This window comes from Theropithecus gelada, chromosome 20, assembly GCF_003255815.1.
Source record: "Theropithecus gelada isolate Dixy chromosome 20, Tgel_1.0, whole genome shotgun sequence".
Lineage (NCBI taxonomy): Eukaryota > Metazoa > Chordata > Mammalia > Primates > Cercopithecidae > Theropithecus > Theropithecus gelada.
The window spans coordinates 75,570,396-75,590,943 of NC_037688.1; the positions used below are offsets into that span (position 1 = coordinate 75,570,396).

Here is a 20,548-nt window from a genome sequence, read left to right on the forward strand (position 1 = left end):
GGGAGAGACAAGGAAATTTTTGCTTATCACACAAAAATGAGAATCAGGAAGCATTTTACAAGCAGGTGCACCTACCCTTAGCTGCTCTCTTTCACAATTCATCTGTTGTCTTGAAACCTACAAAGAAGAGAAAACGAAGGGGAAAAGTCAGAAGGCTCTGCATCAGAAAAACATGAAAGAAAACAGAAAGTTACTTTTAATTACTCAGCTCAAAGAAAACCCATAATTAATTAATTATGTATTTAATTTTTCTTTAGGTCTACATAGCTCAAGCCTCACATAGCTCAAGCCTCACTTAGAGTTCAATTGTGTTATTCAGAAGCACAGCTAGGATACGTCAGAGACTGGAAAGGGGATTAGGAGAGAGGTGTAGGAGAATGTGTGGGAGGCAGCATCTGCCTGGGATAAGGGCAGCTCCCCTCTCGTCAAGAAACCCCCCACCCTTTGCCCTGAAAACCTCGGCTTGCCCTATCTCACAGGTGCAGGAATTCCTCCATAAAGGTCCACTCGAGATGGTTGTGATAAGTCACTGGAAAACACACAGTCTTCTCTAATGTTTAGGGCCAGCAGTGTCACCTACATGCCTTGACAACTGGGTTATATTTTATGGTCCAGTTCTAATCTGATGGTAGTAAGTCCCCATAGGATTGTACGGGGGAGAATTCTGAGGTCAATCCTTCTATCAGAGAAAGAAACCCCGGTGGGTTTCTACTTTCAACTATCAGATAGAAAAATGAGTGTTAGCAATACATATGCCCTGCATTAATTATCTTTGCCCTGTTGACATGTTTTACTTAATGTCCAAGGATGCTTCTTTAGAGTGGCCATATAACTTATTATCCAAACAAGAAAACACAGGTGGGTTAAGAGGGGTGGGTGGAGTGGTATTACATGATTATGCTAAGAACACAGATAAAAAGTAACACACACAAGGAAATTTGAGATATATGGTCATTCTGTCATCAGGAGCTAGTAGACTCCACTGTGAACTAAAATAGTTTAGGCCGAAATAAAATTTAGGTCTTTATTCACCTTTATTCTGTATCTTTCCAGTATTTTTTTTTTTTAACCAATGAAACAACTCCCCACTTCCAGCACCAGACAATATACTGTAAGTTTTTGAAACTTTTACGAAGGGATATGGAGGTTTAGGAACCTTTTGATGTATATTTTACGCATTTTGTACAGAAAGTTTCTTTTGACTTTTTCTAAAACAAAAAGAAGAATCTTTACTTAAGGAATGCACCAGAGCCCAAAAATCTAAAATCAGTGCTTTTCTATGCCCTTTTACCCAGAAATATTACAACTAAGAGTAGCTCTTAAGAAAATAGACAGAGAGGCACACAAATGTTTACTTCCATGTCAATTAACAACAGCATTATTTATGAAAAAAATTATGATGTGTGATAATGGGAAAATTAAAAACATAGTATACTGATAGTGTAGCATAACATGTATCATTGAGAAACAAAGTTTTAAATATACAGATCTGAAAAATGCTTAAAAGACACCATTTAGTTTTTAAGAAAAGAAACCATAGAAATATACAATATTAGGGTTCCTATCTTGTGTTAAATATACAGTGAAACAGATCATTAAAGAAAGGGAAGGAAGGCTGGGCGCGGTTACTCATGCTTGTAATTCCAGCACTTTGGGAGGCCAAGACGAGTGGATCACCTGAGGTCAGGAGTTCAAGACCAGCCTGGCCAATATGGTGAGACCGCAACTCTACTAAAAATACCAAAATGAGCTGGGTGGGGTGTTGGGTGCCTGTAATCCCAGCTACTTGGGAGGCTGAGGCAGGAGAATCGCTTGACCCCGTGAGGCAGAGGTTGCAGTGAGCTAAGATCCCACCATTAGACCCCAGCCTGGGCAACAAGAGCAAAACTCCGTCTTGAAAGAAAAAGAAAAAAAAAGATAAAAGTAAAGGAAGAAAAAGAAACTAAAGAAGAAAAGACTAGGAGAAATAATCCAAAAAATTATAAAAGAAACTGGTACAATTCTATAAACATCCCCCCCCCAAAAAAAACCACATTGAATTATACACCTGAAATAGGTGCCTTTATATTATGTAAATTATGTCTCCATAAACTGTTAAAAGATGAAGTGGGGAAAATTCATTGAGAACGGAGAGCAAATTAACAGTTGCCAGAGGACTGGGTTAATGGAAAAGGAGGAGTGACTGCTTAATGGATATGAGGTGTCTATTTGGGGTGATTAAAATGTTCTCAAACTGGATAATATTTGTACAACATTGTGAGTTTACTTAAATGCCAGTAAAATGTATACTGTAAAATGGTGAAAATGGTAAATTTTATTTTACGTGTGTCTTAACACAATAAAATAAATGAAGTAGGTAGTGAGGTTTCGGTTCTTGATGAGATGGAGAGAAAACAATCCATCCTGCTTCCCCGACTGAACGCAGAGAGGAAATCTGTGTAGAATGCATGGGGCAGCTATTCGAGATCTCCGAAAATTAAATAGCAGCAAGTAGAGGGGGAAACAAAACGACCAAAATTTAAAGTACCACCAGATAAGTGGTGAATTACCACCTCCCACCACCAATACCCCTCAGTGTGGGTGCAAGGAAGCCAAGAGCTGAAAATCAGACACCCAGGCAGATAGAGACTCAGGAGAAGCACTCTGGTTTTGTCTTGAGAAACAAGATACAGGAATCTTAATGCTCAAATAGGGAAAATCCCCATTGTTCTTTTTTTTATTATTATTTCTTTTTAAAAGTTTATCTGTCCTCTTATGCTGCAGTCTCCAGGCAATCTCAGGGTAGTGTTCCTGTATAAACAACAGTGGCAAGTGGGGCGGCTGCAGACACTTAACATCTACGACTGCGGTCCCAAGAGGTTGGGCAAACAACTACCACCTCCCATTGCTTTTCTTTATTTCCTCTCTTCTCTCGACACATGGCCCTAAATGCAGACTCAGATGACAAGCATGTGAACAGAAAAATGAAAAACAAACAAACAAAATACCACCAGCTTTCTGGGTGGAGGACAAAAAATGGGGAACCCTAGAAAACAAGTACTACTTTGAGGATCCTGGAGAGAAAATAATGGGGGAAAATTACCCTCATACGGTATTTTTTTTTACAAACTCTTGCACTCACCTCTTTGCTCATGTCTGTATCTGACCCTAAAAAGTTTCCATAAGCTTTGATAATTGAACTAAGGAACAGACTACTGCCCATGTCCCAGACTTGATATGTACATGGGAGACACCCAACAGAACTGATACTGGAAACAAATCCACAGAAGAAAAGCAAGAGCTTTCAGCCTGAAACCAACAAGATTGATTGCTTACTAAAACAAACATATCAGCAACTTCCATGGGATTTAAACAAGGCCTAGAGTCTCTTAACACAATATTCAATATACCCAGGATACAAACCGAAATGACTTAGCATACAAAGAACCAGGAAAATCTAAACTTGCATGGGAAAAGACATTCACAGACACCAACATCCAGATAGCAAAGATGTTGCAATTATCAAATAAAAACTTTAAAGCAGCTGTTACACAACCGCTCCAAAGAGTAAGAAAAAACACACTGAAAATAAATGAAAAAAAAGAAATGGACAGTGTTAGCAAAGAAACGAAAGATGTAAAGAACCAAAAGGAGCCGGGCGCAGTGGCTCATGCCTGTAATCCCAGAATTTTGGGAGGCTGAGGCGAGGGGATCATGAGGTCAGGAGATCAAGACCATCCTGGTTAATATGATGAAACTCCATCTCTACTAAAATTACAAAAATAAAATTAGCTGGGTATGGTGGCGGTTATCTGTAGTCCCAGCTACTAGGAAGGCGGAGGCAGAAGAATCGCTTGAACCTGGGAGGCGGAAGTTGCAGTGAGCCATCATCGCGCCACTGCACTCTAGTCTGGGAGACACAGCCAGACTCTGTCTCAAAAAAAAAAAAAAAAAAAAAAAAAAAAAAGAACCAAAAGGAAATTTTACAACCGTTAAAATAACCAAAATCTCGGACTGGGCACGGTGGCTCATGCCTGTAATCCCACAATTTTGGGAAGCCATGGAGGGCGGATCACCTAAGGTCAGGAATTCGAGATCAGCCTGGTCAACATGGTAAAACCCCTTCTTTACTAAAAATACAAAAATGAGTGGGGCGTGGTGGCAGGCACCTGTAAGCCCAGCCTCAGGAAGCTGAGGCAGGAGAATCGCTTGAACCCGGGAGGCAGAGGTGGCAGTGAGCTGAGATCGTGCCACTGCAGTCCTGCCTGGGCTATAAAAGTGAGACTTCGTCTCAACAAAATTAATTAATTAAATAAAATGGAATAAAATAAAATCTCACTGAATGTGTCCAAATACAGAATGAAGACAACAGAAGAAAAAGAAGTAAACTTGAGTACATAAAAAATATCCAATCTAAACATAGAGGAAAAAAAAATGTAAGACAAAAAAAAAAAAAAAAAGGGAAACTCGGGCCGGGCAGGGTGGCTCACGCCTGTAATCCCAGTACTTTGGGAGGCCGAAGCAAGCGAATCACAAGGTCAGGAGATCGAGACCATCCTGGCTAACACGGTGAAACCTATCTCTACTAAAAATACAAAAAATTACCCGGGCAAGCTGGAGGGCACCTGTGGTCCCAGCTACTCGGGAGGCTGAGGCAGAAGAATGGCGTGAACCCGGGAGGCGGAGCTTGCAGTGAGCGGAGATCGCGCCACTGCACCCTAGCCTGGGTGAAAAAGCAAGACTCTGTCTCAAAAAAAAAAAAAAGAGAAACTCAGGGACTGGGAAACAAATATCAAAAGGTACAACATTTCATGTTACTGGAATTCTAGAATATAAGGATCAAGAGTTCACTGCAGAAAAAACATGCTAAGAAATAATGGCTGAAAACTTCCTACATTTGACAAAAGATATCAACACAGTTTCAAGAAACTAAGAGTTAAAATCAATGAAATCCACAACCACATATATCATTATCACATTGGTACAGCCTAAAATTAAAACACACTGATAACAGCCAGACAAACAATGCAATACTTGTAAAGACCCAACAATTCAAATAACTATGGAGTTAAAACAAAATTCAAAGTAAACAAAACAGACAAATGAAAATCCAGAGAGATCGGCAAAAAGTAGCACCCAGTTATTTAAATACTGAAAAAATAGGCCGGGCGCAGGGGCTCACGCCTGTAATCCCAGCACTTTGGAAGGCCGAGGCGGGCGGATCACAAGGTCAGGAGATCGAGACCATCCTGGCTAACACGGTGAAACCCCGTCTCTACTGAAAATACAAAAAATTAGCTGGACACGGTGGTGGGCACCTGTAGTCCCAGTTACTCGGGAGGCTGAGGCAGGAGAATGGCGTGAACCCGGGAGGCGTAGCTTGCAGTGAGCCGAGATTGCACCAGTGCACCCCAGCTTGGGGACAGAGCGAGACTGTCTCAAAAACAAACACACACACAAACAAAAGAACTGAGAAAATAACTGTCAACTAAGAATACGAAATCCAATGAAAATATCCTTTAGAAATGAAAGTGAAATATGAAGGTAACTAAGCAAATTCACTGCAGATGGACCTGCTCTAAAATAATCACTATAGAAAGTTTTCCAGTTAAAGGAAATATGATACGTGAAGGAAACTTCAAACAACAAGAAAAGAAGTGCTGGAAATGGAAAGGGTAAACATATGGGTAAATGTTAATAGGTGACTGTACTCTTGAGTTCATTAAAATATGTTTAATATCTTAAAGCAAAAAAAAAAAAAAGGCAGGGGCAGGGGGAAATGCATGAAGAGCTTTTCAATTTATGGATATACAATACACAAGATAAACAAAACATAGGCTGGGCGCAGTGGCTCATGCCTGTAATCCCAGCACTTTGGAAGGCCGAGGCAGGCAATCACCTGATATCAGGAGTTCAAGACCAGCCTGGTCAACACAGCAAAACTCTGTCTCTACTAAAAATACAAAAATTAGCTGGGCATGATGGCATGTGCTTATAATCCCAACTACTTGGGAGGCTGAGGTAGGAGAATCGCTTGAAACCAAGAGATGGAGGTTGCAGTGAGCCAAGATCAAGCCATTGCACACAGAGTAAGACTGTCCCCTGCGCTCCAAAAAAAAAAAAAGATAAACGAAACATAAAGACTAAAGAAAAAGAGACATACATGGTGATAAGTTTTCTTTATTATCTCCCATCTTTATTGAGGCACAATTAAAAAATAAAAATTATATATATTTAAGGTGTTCAACTTGGTATTTTAATGGATGTATAAATTGTAAAAACAATCACGAGAGTCAAGCTAATTCACATGGGTGATAACGTTTCTGTGTTCCAATTAAAGAGGCAAAATACTGAGTCTTGTAGACTGAGAGAAAGATATGTGTTATAATACCACCTTTAAGAAAACCTATAAAAAGTGATATGCCCAGAACAAATAATGTTAGAGTAACTGGATGTGCACCCACACACACACCCCCCTTTACCTAAACCTCACACTTTATACGAAAATTAACTCAAAAGGGAACACGTATCTATGTGTAAAATATAAAAGTAATGGCCAATGCAGCTAAAGACTGAGGGCAATGCTTCCTTCTTAATGCTTTTCTGTAGTTTTCAAATTATCCTTTGTAACATGCAGGACATTAATAATCAGAAAGTATTTTAATATCAGTACCTTGCAGAAATACAGGTGTTTTAAAAAAATGTACAGTAATAGTGATAGCATTGATTTTCCTTAATTAATAAAAAGTTTATCTTGGCTGGGCATGGTGGCTCATGCCTGTAATCCCAGCACTTTGGGAGGTCGAGGTGGGCAGATCACCTGAGGTCAGGAGTTCCAGAAGAGGCTGGCCAACATGGTAAAACTCCATCTCTACTAAAAATACAAAAAAAAAAAAAAAAATTAGCCAGACGTGGTGGCACACACCTGTAGTTCCCAGCTACTCGGGAGGCTGAGACAAGAGAATCGCTTAAACCTGGGCAGTAGAGGTAGGCAGTGAACCAGGATCGCGCCACTGTACTCCAGCCTGAGGGAAAAAAGCGAGACTCTGTCTCACACTATTAAAAAAAAAAAAAAAAAAGTATATCTTATAACTAGATTAGTATTTTTAACATCTGCCTTCAAATATTACAAGGATTTGCCAGACTCACAGGAGCACAATGTTGACACTGAAGGAACCAGGTGGCCTGCTGACCTCTGACCTGTGCCTTGTGAAGTGGCACCACACGATCATATTCCTATTGCAGACAATGTCAAATGCAAAATCCAACAGTAGCCAAGGAAATAGCTTTGCTGCCCTTCAAATGAAGCCGAATAAGGAAAATGAGATTTGGGAATAACAAAAAGGACATTTCAAGTAATCTCCATAGTAGACGTATTTGTTTTTGCTGTGTTTATTTTTCACTGCACAGCATCCCATATTGTTTTGCTTATATTCTAGTGATAATATCCAGCTTCTTTTTTCGGGTCATGCACCTGTTCCATTTCATAAATAATTAAGAAACTGGATGCCACCACTACCACCAACCCCTTTGTTTGGAAGTGTGAGTCTGGCCAATTTGAGTCAATTCAGTGACATACACATCTCATAAGTAAGGTGGCCAGTGACCTCCCCTCCTTTAAGTAGCGAGCATCAAATGTAGATCCATGCTTTCCTCACATCTTCCCTGAAGACAGAGCTGTCCACTGCGCAAAATGGCAGAGTCCCATCACGTGTTGTGTGTTTCGGCTGCAGCCTTGCTCATCAAACAGCATCCCAAACAGGGTGTAACAATGCTCGGAAGACTAAGTTATTGCTGCAACTAATGAGGCTCTTTAAAAAATTTCCCCATAACCATTATGGGAGAGGCTCGGGGTGCGGGGATTGGGGGGGCGGTTGGAAAAAGGCACCTGTAACTCCCTACAGTCTGTGATGAAGAAAGACCCTACTTGTGCACTCTTTAAAAGCCAGCCTTGAAACATATCTTAAATGTACACTTCATCAAATGTCATTTCATTTGGAAACTAACATGTGATATTTTTTTTCTCCCATGGCAGTAATGCACAAAACCAATATATTTTATGGCCTAAATGAAAAAAAAAGGAAGTGTAAGGTCGGGCGCTGCTCCTTTAAGATGCTTCCAGAATCAAATACCACTCTCGAAAGGGCTGCCAAGTAAGCACTTATGAAAGGTTAGAAACTGAAGCAATAAACTTCAGCATGAGACCCTTTGCTCTCCTGGTTGAGTGGGATGTTTAATAGCAGGGATTCATCTTCCCCATCTCCTATCTTCATTTAGCCAACAGGGCCAAAGACGCTTTCTCACACTCAGCGTTTTTCATCCTTCTCCTGACTTTGAGTTCTCTCTTATCAGTTCTTCCCACTTTATTCTGACCCTATTTCCAGTCTGATTTTCTCTCCCACACATCAGACTGGCTCTGCAAGAACTAGAACTGAGTCTTCCTTTTCTCGAGATGAGTATGATGTTGGAATCCACTTGTTTACTCATCCATCCTTGCATATATATCCATTTACCCACACACATACACACTCATACCCACACATGAATATATATGTACACATATATCTCAAGCACCTTCTGGATGTCAGACACTGTCCTAGGTGCCAGGAATACAATAGCAAAGAAGGCTGCTGGAGCTATTGTCTAGGTGGGGAAAAAGATGAGTCTATGGATAATTACAATACAGAGAACATTTGTACAGTGAAAGTACAAGAGGTACTCACAGTGCATAGGAGGTGGCCAAACTTGTATTAGAGAATTGAGAAAGGTGTTAGTGTATTTTGTTTGGTTGTTTTTGTTTTGTCTTTTAGACAATGTATCCAGGGAAAGAATGAAAAAAATATATATTTGGAGGAAAGGAGCGGGGATGTGTGGAAAGCTCAGTGAGATTATGGAAGTGCAATAATTGAATATGGCAAAAGAGTCAAGTGCAAGAGGGAATTGGTGAGAGATTAACTTGAACTGGGGAAAATAGGAGTCAAAAGAAATATACGACACACAATAAATGAATGGATAAACAGATGTGCATGTTTTCATGTCCGCAATAATAGAATGGAAAATCCAGTTTTCAGGACAATTGTGAATCACTTAGAAGGAAAGCACTGGACAAGTTTAGCAGCATAGAACTCAATAAATCAAATCAATAGGTAGCTGTGAGTATTTCTCAGTGTTGCTGTTTTTGTAATCATTATAAATTCTTCTGAAACAAGATGGCATTTTCCTATAAACACACGTCTCCAAGTACCTAAGGTGAGTCCCGCAGTTTGCCTTTTCCTTGATGCATTTCAGGATTATGATACACATTTGAGATGTGTACTCCGGGTACTAACTGCCTAGCACTGTGCTAATGAAAGAGGATGTGTATCTAAATGACACCTCATACATTTTAAAGGATGAGTTCGTGTCCTTTGTAGGGACATGGATAGAGCTGGAAACCATCATTCTCAGCAAACTATCACAAGAACAGAAAACCAAACACCGCATGTTCTCACTCATAGGTGGGAATTGAACAATGAGATCACTTGGACACAGGAAGGCAAACATCATACACCAGGGTCTATTGTGGGAAGGGGGAGGGGTAGGGATAGCATTAGAAGATATACCTAATGTAAATGATGAGTTATGGGTGCAGCACACCAACATGGCACATGTATACATATGTAACAAACCTACACATTGTGCACATGTACCCTAGAACTTAAAGTATAATAATAATAATAAAAGAAATTCTTAGTGAAACTCAAAAAAATGTATAAAATAAATGACACATTGTACATTTTATTTAAAAAAGACAGGGGAGGAGTGATGAATAAAATAAAGATGATGATACAGGGTCATATGTGATAGAAAAGAAAACAATAGGGTTCCAGGGCTGCTCAAAGGAGAGGCAGCAGCCCAGCCTGCTGAAGGAGGAAAGCAGTGGAGGAGACATCAGTCAGGTGTTTCTGGACATGAGACCCTCGATGTAGCCCTTACTGAGTAAATAGGAGTTGAGCAGGCGGACCTCCCCAAGGATACAGAAACAAGATACTGGGAATGGCACAGTCAAAAGTTGGACAAAGTAAGGGAGAACACCAGATTGGGGTGTGGAGGGTGGAAGCGAAGGTACTTTGGAATTACATAACATAGGTTTTGCTCAATTTTAACTATGCTGCTAGGAAAGTAATTGTTTTAATCACTTTATTTATTTATTTATTTATTTTTATTTATTTATTTTTGAGACAAAGTCTTCCTCTGTCACCCAGGCTGGAGTGCAGTGGTGCAATCTTGGCTCACTGCAACCTCCATCTCCCAAGTTCAAGCTATTCTCCCACCTCAGCCTCCCAAGTACCTGGGATTCCAGGTGCGCGCCACCACACCCGGCTAATTTTTGTATTTTTAGTAGAAATGGTGTTTTGCCATGTTGGCCAGGCTGGTCTCGAACTCCTGACCTCAAATGATCCACCCGCCTGGGCCTCCCAAACTGCTGGGATTACAGATGTGAGCCACTGCGCCCGGCCTTAATCACTTTTTGCTGAAATAAATTTCACACTAACAGTCGTTAAAATGTATCCAACGTTTATAACATGTCATAAAATGAGCTAAACAGTTCCTAGTTACGAGCTCAGTTAATTCTCAGAACTTTGTAAGCAGCTGACAATTGATTTCATTGGCTGATTTGATTCTAGCTCTATTTTACAGGTAGAGAAACTGAGGCACGGAGTGAGTAAATTCCTGAAACCATAAAGATAGGAAGTATTCAAGAGGGAATTACCATCCAGATGTATTGACTAGGTTTCCTCTCTGAATCACTGTTGTACACAGCTTCCAGGGTCAAGTAAATCAGCCAAAACCATGGACACCGACATTGTTAGCCCTCCTCCCCCAATCTGTGCCTCACTTGTCCTTAGCAGGTACTCATTAGCTACTCTACCCTGACAAGATGCTGTTTACACACTTGTGTTTCTCTACAAGACATGCACTGACTAGCTAGTGTTATCTAGTTCCATAAAACACATAAATTTGCATACCTGGCTTCTTGAGGTAAGGACCACTATAATTTCCACCAAATTAGATTTCTCTGATATCAAAGCACTGAGCCCTTCTGTAGATCCAGTTTTCTCCCCAATGGAGACTGGAGGTTCAGGATCAGACGAAGGAAGTTCAGTCCTTGTATATCACCTACGTAATGTTGGCCACATTATATAGTCTCTGCAGGCAATTTCCCCATTTGTACCATAGAGACAATATGGTACCTGCATAGTGTCTACTATTATTGTGAGCATAATCTATTTGAATCAGTAAGCAAAGCACTCAGCACATTTAAAAATTCAGCCAATACCAGCAATTGGTATTCAAATCAATGAGAGAGCCAGCAGGTTTTCACAAGAAGTACTGGGTCCAATGACTGGGGTCTAAATCCTGGCTTTGTCCCCCAAGGCAACAGCTTCTTTGAAATTTCGAAAGGTTTGATACTATCTTTTTAAGAAGTGTGGCTAAATTGGTACCAATTGTTTTGAGGGGGCAGATGGCACTTATCACAATGCAGAACTTCCATTTCATTTAATTCAATGGTTCACATTCTAGGAATCTCTTTAACAGAGCGCAAGGGCAAATGAGGAAATAAGGACAGCGCTTGTCATGGAACAGACCCAGAACTGAGAAGAATGCCACTGTCCACCAGGAATGAAATGGTTAAAAGAATTGTGGTTCATCTACATTAGAGGTTGAAAAACTTTTTCTCTTAAGAGCCAAATAGGAAATATATTACACTTTGAGAGCTATACACTCTCTTGTCTTTGCTGTAGCTACTCAGCTCTGCCATCATGCTAAAAAAAAAAAAAAAAAAAAAAAAAAAAAAAAAAAGCAGTCATTGACACAGTGTGTAAACCAAGGGGTGTTACTGTATTCCAATAAAATTTTACATACAGGGTCGGGCGCAGTGGCTCACGCCTGTAATCCCAGCACTTTGCAAGGCCAAGGTGGGAGGATCACGAGGTCAGGAGTTTGAGACCAGCCTGATCAACATGGTGAAATCCCGTCTTTACTAAAAATACAAAAAAAAAAAAAAAAAATTAGCTGGGCATGGTGGCACGTGCCTGTAATCCCAGCTACTCAGGCAGCTAAGGCGGGAGAATCGCTTGAACCCAGGAGGTGGAGGTTGCAATGAGCAGAGATCGCACCATTGCCCTCCAGCCTGGGGGACAGAGTGAGACTCCATCGCAAAAATAAAAAACAAAACAAAACAAAACAAAATAAAACAAAACTTTATTTACGGAATCAGGCAGTGGGCTGCCTTTGGCCCATGGCCATAATTGGCCAATCTTTGATCTATAGTATGGAATACTATGGATCCATTAGAAATTGAGTGATTTAAGTAAGGATGTCTATGACGAAATAAAACAAAAGCAAGTTAAAACAATTTTTAACCTATAATCAATTTATGTATAAAAACCCTATGCACGCACACACACACACACACATGCACATGCACAGAAAAATATCCACTTATACATGGAAAAAAGTCTGGAATAATAAACAACAAACTTCAGACAAAAAGCACTAAAATGATGTCCTGGGAAACAGACCAACAGTGGAGAAGAAGGGGCAGCGGAACTCGTTTTCTTATTTTTAATCTTGGATGCTGTTATATCACTTCAACTTCTTGCAATGAGCATGCATCATTTTATAAATTCATAGGAAGAGCAGCCATAATCATATAATTTAAATGGCTTCTAAGTTATAGGGTTATTGTAATAATTAAATGAGATGTTATTTGTAGAGCATCAAAGCCAAACCTGGCTTGGCACATAGTAAGTGCTGGATTAATGGTAGCTATAAAATAACTCAGCTGGGTGTGGTGGCTCACACCTATAATCCCAGCACTTTGGGAGGCTGAGGCAGGAGGACCACGAGGTCAAGAGATCGAGACTATCCTGGCCAACATGGTGAAACCCCGTCTCTACGAAAAATACACAAAACTAGCTGGCATGATGACAGATGCCTGTAGTCCCAGCTACTTGGGAGACTGAGGCAGGAGAATTGCTTGAACCCGGGAGGCGAGGATTGCAGTGAGTCAAGATCATGCCACTGCCCTCCAACCTAGTGACAGAGTGAGACTTTGTCTCAAAATAATAATAATAATAATAACAACAACAACAAAATAACTCCCCATAGCACCAAAAGAGTAAATATAGGGTAGCTATTTTGAAAAACAAAACAAAACAAAAACTCCAATTCTGCAGGGACATTACATATTTTTGTGTGGATTATCTTCAGTAGGAAAGTAAAAGTACAAGTATAAAATAAAAAGAGGTCACTTTGCTTAGTCTGCTCCTAGGGTCTCCTATGTAATGTTTATTAGATATCTGAGTTTATAAAGGCCTGAAATCTTTGAATATAATACAGTCCTATAATCCAACGTATGTTTGTAATCATACCCATTGCTTTTTACAACTGTATCACACAATAAAGTGTGTCCTCTGAGTCTAAGAAGACAGGATAGTTTATGTCAGATAAGGAAATACAGATCCCACTACTGGTCATGGCAGTTTTTTGTTTTTTGTTTTTTGTTTTTTTTTTTGTCACAAGGGAGAAAAAGAGTGTGGTGTTGTAGTAAACGCTTAGGATTCGGGGAAGGAGGTGAGAAATAATCAATTTAAAAAATAAAAACAAAAAGTCACAACAATGACTCAAGTCAGCCATGATTAACTCGATTCTGGCTCATGTTGTATAAATGAAAAAAAAAAAAAAACACTTGAGAAAATAACTTGGAGAACCCACCCGGCGCTCCTATGATGTTTTCATCTTAACCTTGGGGAGGACCATTATCTGCTGCTAAAATCTTGTCTGGTTTTGAAAGGATGCCAGCTTTGGAGGGTCGAGAAAGATGGAGGAAAGAGCTTGACAAGGCTAAGTACTAAGTAGAAAAAATAATAATGGATTTGTTGTTATACGTAAACTTGCACAACAAACCCAAATGCTGAAAGCTCTAACATATTTAATTTATGGCTAACAGTCCTTAGGAATACTTTACAGAGCATATCCTAAAATCTCAAAACACTTAGCATTCTTAGCACTTGAATGACCTATGGTGTGGTATCTTCCAGGCAGGACAACTCATTTAGTGAGCACTTCTCCTGCTGTTCCTTTAAAAATCATATTGTTTGGTACTAATGGTACTTATATCACGAGAGTCACTGTTCTGGCTGTAAGTCACTGGAGAGATTCAAGTGTTGGTTATCTGATTAAAGGGATGTCAGAGGTCAGGATGCCCACAGAACTTGAACAAACCTCAAATTACAGTTTTTAATGAGGTGTTTTCTTGGGAGGAAGTGCTTTTCACACTTGGTCTGCCATGCACCCACTTGGTGAAGACCCCATTATCAACAAAAGAAGTCCCCCAGGTCCAGGCAGATTAATCAGATACACAAACATTGAGCAAGACATGGCAGCCCCAAGCAGCACATGGCCAAGATTCCCTTCGGCTTCCCACATCTGCTTTCTGCAAGAATGCAGTCTTGTGGAGTTGTTCATTTCAGGTTTGATGCTGGTCTTGAAATGAAAGGGCTGCCCCTGGCCATGACGAGCCTGGCTGGTCTGACACATGTAAGCACCTTTACAAGCTAAACCATGAAATGTCTTTCCATCTGATACCATGCAAGGTGGAAGAAACATATTGCCTATTATTTATTCTAATAATAAACCATTACCCCAGGCACATTTTTATTCTCCAGATTTAATAAGGTATTTTGTGAACCGAGGCAGAGGAGGGTTGGAGAAAACAATTGCAGTTATTACAAAGATGATTTCTATTTGGTTCAGCAGCAAAAGCAATCACCATTTCTTTCCTTCATAATCAAGGGTTATAATTGCCCTCCTTCAACCCCATCCCAAACCCTTGCTCAGTCTAAGAAAATTCAGGCAATACTCACCAAAATGTCCTGGGTAACTAAAAGGGCTTGGCATGCTTCCCTGAACATGTCTCCTGGGACCATCATTACCCTATAGCCAGGAAACTCTGACTGTGTAGAATGAGCATCTCAACAAAGATTTTCCCATCATCCCCCTCTCTACATCCAGAGGTGGGAAAGAGTGTGGAGGGGAGGGTAGGTGGGGGATTTACATACCATTTGCATATCTCTACTTGGATAGAATATATGTTCTCAAGACATTTTCAAGTGAAGACGTTTTAACTGGATTTTTTTTTTTCTTTCTCAATGGATGTTACAGAGCTCTAATGATAATTTTATCAGAAGTTGATAATTTTATAATCTGCATCCCAATTAAATAGATTCAGCAGAGACACACAGGCCATGGCCTTATCAGGGCAGTCATCTTGATCATATTAATTGAGAGACATTTGAGAGGCATCTAAAATGCAGTGGTTAAGAGAACAAATTCTAAAGCCAGACTTCCAAGGTTCAAAGCTCAACTCAACTCCTTATTAGCTTAGGGACCTTGAACAAATTCCTTGCCTGGGTCTACCCATGTGCCCCACAGGTTCATCACATGATTTGAATGAGTTAATATTTGCAAAGCAATTAGAAGAGTGCCTATCACACAGAAAGCACTATATAACGTGCCTTTTCACTACAAGAAAGTAAACGGAATTCAGCAGTCCATTTGTCGTTGCTGCTGTGATTAGTTTTTCTCCTAACTTGACAGTGGACTGGACTTGCCTCAGTATATCCTCAGATGTTTAGCAGACAGAATCACAATTGTCAGAGGTGTGTGAACCAGAGCAACTCCATCTGTAGTACGGGCTGGGTGAAATGAAGCTAAGATCCTTGGTGTGGTAGTGCACGCCTGTAATCCCAGCTACTTGGGAGGCTGAAGCAGGAAAATCTCTTGAACCGGGAAGTGGAGGTTGTAGTGAGCTGAGATCGTGCTGTTGCACTCCAGCCTGGGCAACAGGAGCAAAACTCCATCTCAAGAAAAAAAAAAAGAGACTAAGACCTACTGGGCTGCACTCCCAGATAGCTAAGGCATTCTAAGTCACAGGGTAAGATAGGAGGTCAGCACAAGATACAGGTCATAAGGACCTTGCTGATAAAAACAGTTTACAGTAAAGAAGCCAACCAAAACCCACCAACACGAAGATGGTGACGAAGGTGACCTCTGGTCATCCTCCCTGCTACACTCTCACCGGCACCATGACAGTTTACAAATGCCATGGCAACATCAGGAAGTTACCCTGTCTGGTCTAAAAAGGGGAAGCATGAGTTATCTACTCCATGTTTAGCATATCATCAAGAAATAACCACCAAAATGGGAAACAACCTGCCCCAAGGGGCTCATCATCCACTCTGATGAGGGGCTCATCAGCCCTTCATCCACTCTGTCTGTGAAGTAGCCATTCTCTTATTCCCCTACTTTATTAATAAACTTGCTATCACTTTACTCTGTGGACTTGCCCTGAATTCTTTCTTTCTGCTTTTCTTTCTTTCTTTCTTTTTTTTTTTCAGACGTAGTTTTGCTCTTTCGTCCAGGCTGGAGTGCAGTGGTGCAATTTTGGCTCACTGCAACCTCCGCCTTATGGTTTCAAGCGATTCTCCTGCCTCAGCCTCCCAAATAGCTGGGATTACAGGCGCCCGCCAGCGCGCCTGGATAATTTTTATATTTTTAGTAGAGATGGGGTTTCACCATGTTGGCCAGGCTGGTCTCGAACTCCTGACCTCGTGATCCGCCCGCCTCGGCCTCCCAGAGCGTTGGGATTACAGGTGTGAGCCACCACACCCAGCCGCCCTGAATTCTCTCTTGTGGGAGATCCAAGAATCCTATCTTGGGATCTGGATTGGGACCCCTTTCCTATAACACAGTGGTACAAAACCAAGATTTTGAAAAATTAGCTGATGCTTCTGAAAGTTTTAGGATGGGACATTGTAAATCCACAACTACAAACTGTAGAGAATGTCAAAAGAAATAAATCATGTATCAACTACAAGACTATCATGGAAAAAAACAACATCAAGGTGAACTAAGTCCCCTGGGACCAATTTTCCAGACAAGGAAATAGGGATAGAAGGCACCCCAGGTGGACATCCCCAGGATGTCTTTCCATGCTATTCTGACTTTTGCATCTGAAGAAATCTTTACACAAGATGTCTTTTGTAGTGTTGATTTCTATGACTTTACAAAATGTCATTATTTAAGAAATGGGAACAATTCTGTAGCTTGAGAAACTTGAGGAGTATTCATTTTCTAATTTTCCAGTTCAGTTGTCTGAAAGGGTTGGCTGGGTGGTGGTGGTGATTGTTGCTGTGTGTGCGCGCGCGTGTGTGTGTGTTCATATTCTTCCTGGAAAGCTTAATGGAAGGAGTGCTGGAAGACATGTGCTTCACACAAAATGAACTCCTAACACCCCCAACTTAAGGAGTCGTAACTGGAAGGACTAGATTCCCAAAAGTTCTGCAACAATGAGCAGGCATTCATGTTAATTGCCAGCAATTGAAAAGGAAAATCTAGGTCACCTGGCTGTTTGCTTTATCATCATCAGTATTAATTAGACACTGGAAGTAATGACCGAGCTCAGAGAGCTCTTCAGATTTAAAATAATAATAATAAACCAACAGCGCAGAGCTTTACCTTCAGAAAGAAAATATTTTCACAAGTAGCGTTCAGAAAGAAACTGAGTGGGAAAATCTTGCAATTAAATTCTGCAAATGTGCTCTGAAATCCCAAGGGAAGTCTTATCTGTACTTAATATTCAAATAAATATTCTTTTTGTGTGCAGTGCATTCGATAGGGTGCATTTTATTTAATTTAAGTGTATAATGTGATCCGTATCATGAGGGATAATCACAGTGAACTGTGGAACCCTTTAAGTAGGATAAATGGGCCGGTACCACAGCCAAATGGGCACTCCTGGGTAAGGAAGGAAGTGGAGGGTGCAGAATCCCAAGTACAGTTTTTCACTTTGAGTATCTTGCAGGATCGTAACACTCAAACTGAGACTGAGGACCAACAATGTTGGCATCACTTGGAAACTCATTACAAATGCAGTGTCTCAGAGGCCGGATACAGTGGCTCACGCCTATAATCCCAGCACTTTGGGGGGCTAAGACGGGTGGATCTCCTGAGGTCACAAGTTTGAGACCAACCTGGCCAACAATGTAATATCCTGTCTCTACTAAAAATACAAAAATTAGCCAGGCATGGTGGTGGGCACCTGTAGTCCCAGCTACTTGGGAGGCTGAGGCAGGAGAATCAATTGAACCTGGGAGGCAGAGGTTACAGTGAACAGAGATCATGCCACTGCACTCCAGCCTGGGCAACAGAGTAGGACTCCATCTCAAGAAAGAAAGAGAGAGAGAGAGAGAGATACATTGCATAATGAGTTGAATAGTGTCCCCTCAAAATTCGGGTCTACCCAGAACCTCAGAATGTGGCATTATTTGGAAACAAAGTCTTTGCAGATGTAAATAAGGTAAGGATTAAGACAAAATCATAGTGGATTAGAGTAGGTCCTAGATCCAAAGAGAGTATCCACATAAGAAAGAGAAAAGAACACACAAAGAAACAAAGACATTACCATGTAAAGACATTACCATGTAAAGACAGAGGCAGAGACTGGAATGATGTGGCCACAAACCAAGGAATGCCTGGAGCCACTGGAAGGTGGGAGAAGGAAGTAAGGATTCTCCCCTAGAGCCTTCAGAAGGAACTTGGTCCTGCTGACATTTTGATTTCAGACTTGCGGCCTCCAGGACCATGAAAGAATAAACTTCTGTTGTTTTTAAGCCACCCAGTTGGTGGTAATTTATGACAATGCTAGGAAATGAATACATTTCCTCATCTGTAAAATGGGTATGAAAGTCCTGACTCCACTAAACAGAGGCACTCCACTAAACAGAGGCACTCCACTCCATCCCATCTGTATCACTGAAGAACAGCCTTCTCTATCATGATCCAACCATTTAGAAAAAATGCCATCAGGACATAGCTCAGAACAAAGCTCACTGACTCACTGACATCACTACAATGAAAACCACCAGGGTTATGGGCCAATCTACTCATTATAATTTTTGGCACCAATTTCCAATAATGTATTACCTTCCTACATACTTTTCTGAATATCTATCCCACCATCCTCCACTTTTCTCACAAAGGGATCACACATGTACCCAAAAAGGGTGTCCTTGTCGACCGTCTTGCTGGAATTCACACATCATGTGTCTACCCCGTTTTCCAAATCTGCCACTCCAGGGAGAAGAAATGGCATTTGCTAGGTCTACATTATTCCCAATGAATGGACACATGAATCAAGTTATCATTCTTTTATCTTCAAGAAATCCACGAACCATACTTTTCATAATCCTGTCCAGACTCATTTGCAGATCAGACCACACGGGACTTTAATCATTGACAAACAAGTGAACCATTAATAGTGGTTATACCATGAGATGCTACCACCCTCCGGTTATGGGGTCTCCCAGCTTCTTTCACCTGTTTTGAAAATTAGAATATCATCTGATATTTCCCCATTTCGAATCTCACATCCTTCTGCTTTTTGCCACAAATTGTCAATGATACTTAATGATCTCATGTCCAAGTTACTCTCCTGTTTGGGGATATTAGTCCAGGTAAAATACTTAGACTTCTTTAGAGCTAGAACTCTCTTCATTCTGCTTCACCAACACTGACTTCGCCACCTAAACCAAAGTCTATTCCACCCTGACTGAAGATGATTTTTCTTGACAGAGAAGACAAGAGGAAAAGAAGAACTGAAGACTTATGTCTCTTCTATGTGACACATCAGCTTTTTGCTATCAGGGCCAAACAGCTTTCCAATCTCTTCTGGCCCTTCTTGATCTTATTCATATATATATATACACACACACACACACACGTGTATATATATATACACATGTGTATATATGTATATATTAAAAAGCTTATATATATACACGTATATATAATACATGTAAATAATGTGTATATATAATAAAGCTGAATAATGAAAGTTGGTCTTGGGGGATTAAATTCTATATATATTTATAAGGCTTATATACATGCACACATGTATATATACACTTATATATATACACATATATATTTATATATTATATAAATATATATATTATATATAAAGTGTATATATTTTTTATATATAAAGTGTATATATATGCATATATATATATATATATGTATATATATATATATATATGCTTTTTTTCCTGTTTTAGCCTTAGCATTACTAGAAACCCTTAGTTAAGTTCATCTGAAGATCAGTCTTACAAACTGCGTGCTTGCTGATATGGTCATTTAAACTTTCACTATGTTGCAGATGCTTGCAAACTTTCCTAGCAACATATAGCTGAGTGGCACAGCTTGGATTCCCACTCAGATCCGAGCAATGCCCACACCTTTTCTCATAAGCCATCCACATGTTGCTGACTTTGTTGATCGCCAATGTTTGGATGTTCCATGGTTTCCATACTCACATTACCAAGCTCCAAGCACCTATTAAATTTCCTGTGTATGGTACATCTAGTTCTAGATCCTTGAGGAATCGCCATACTGTTTTCCATAATGGTTGAACTAGTTTACAATCCCACCAACAGTGTAAAAGTGTTCCTATTTCTCCACA

General features: G+C 40.3%; 1 protein-coding gene across 5 annotated transcripts in view; it reads right to left on the bottom strand.

Moving 5' to 3' along the window:
- RBFOX1 (RNA binding fox-1 homolog 1) overlaps nt 1-20,548 on the bottom strand; it is a 1,702,422-nt gene that overhangs the window by 665,211 nt on the left and 1,016,663 nt on the right. For all 5 annotated transcript variants that reach the window (XM_025370432.1, XM_025370439.1, XM_025370429.1 and 2 more), the window contains one exon: nt 76-117. In XM_025370432.1, coding sequence (XP_025226217.1) covers nt 76-102 — 27 coding nt within the window. In that variant the 5' untranslated portion in view covers nt 103-117. The remainder of the gene's footprint in view (nt 1-75; nt 118-20,548) is intronic.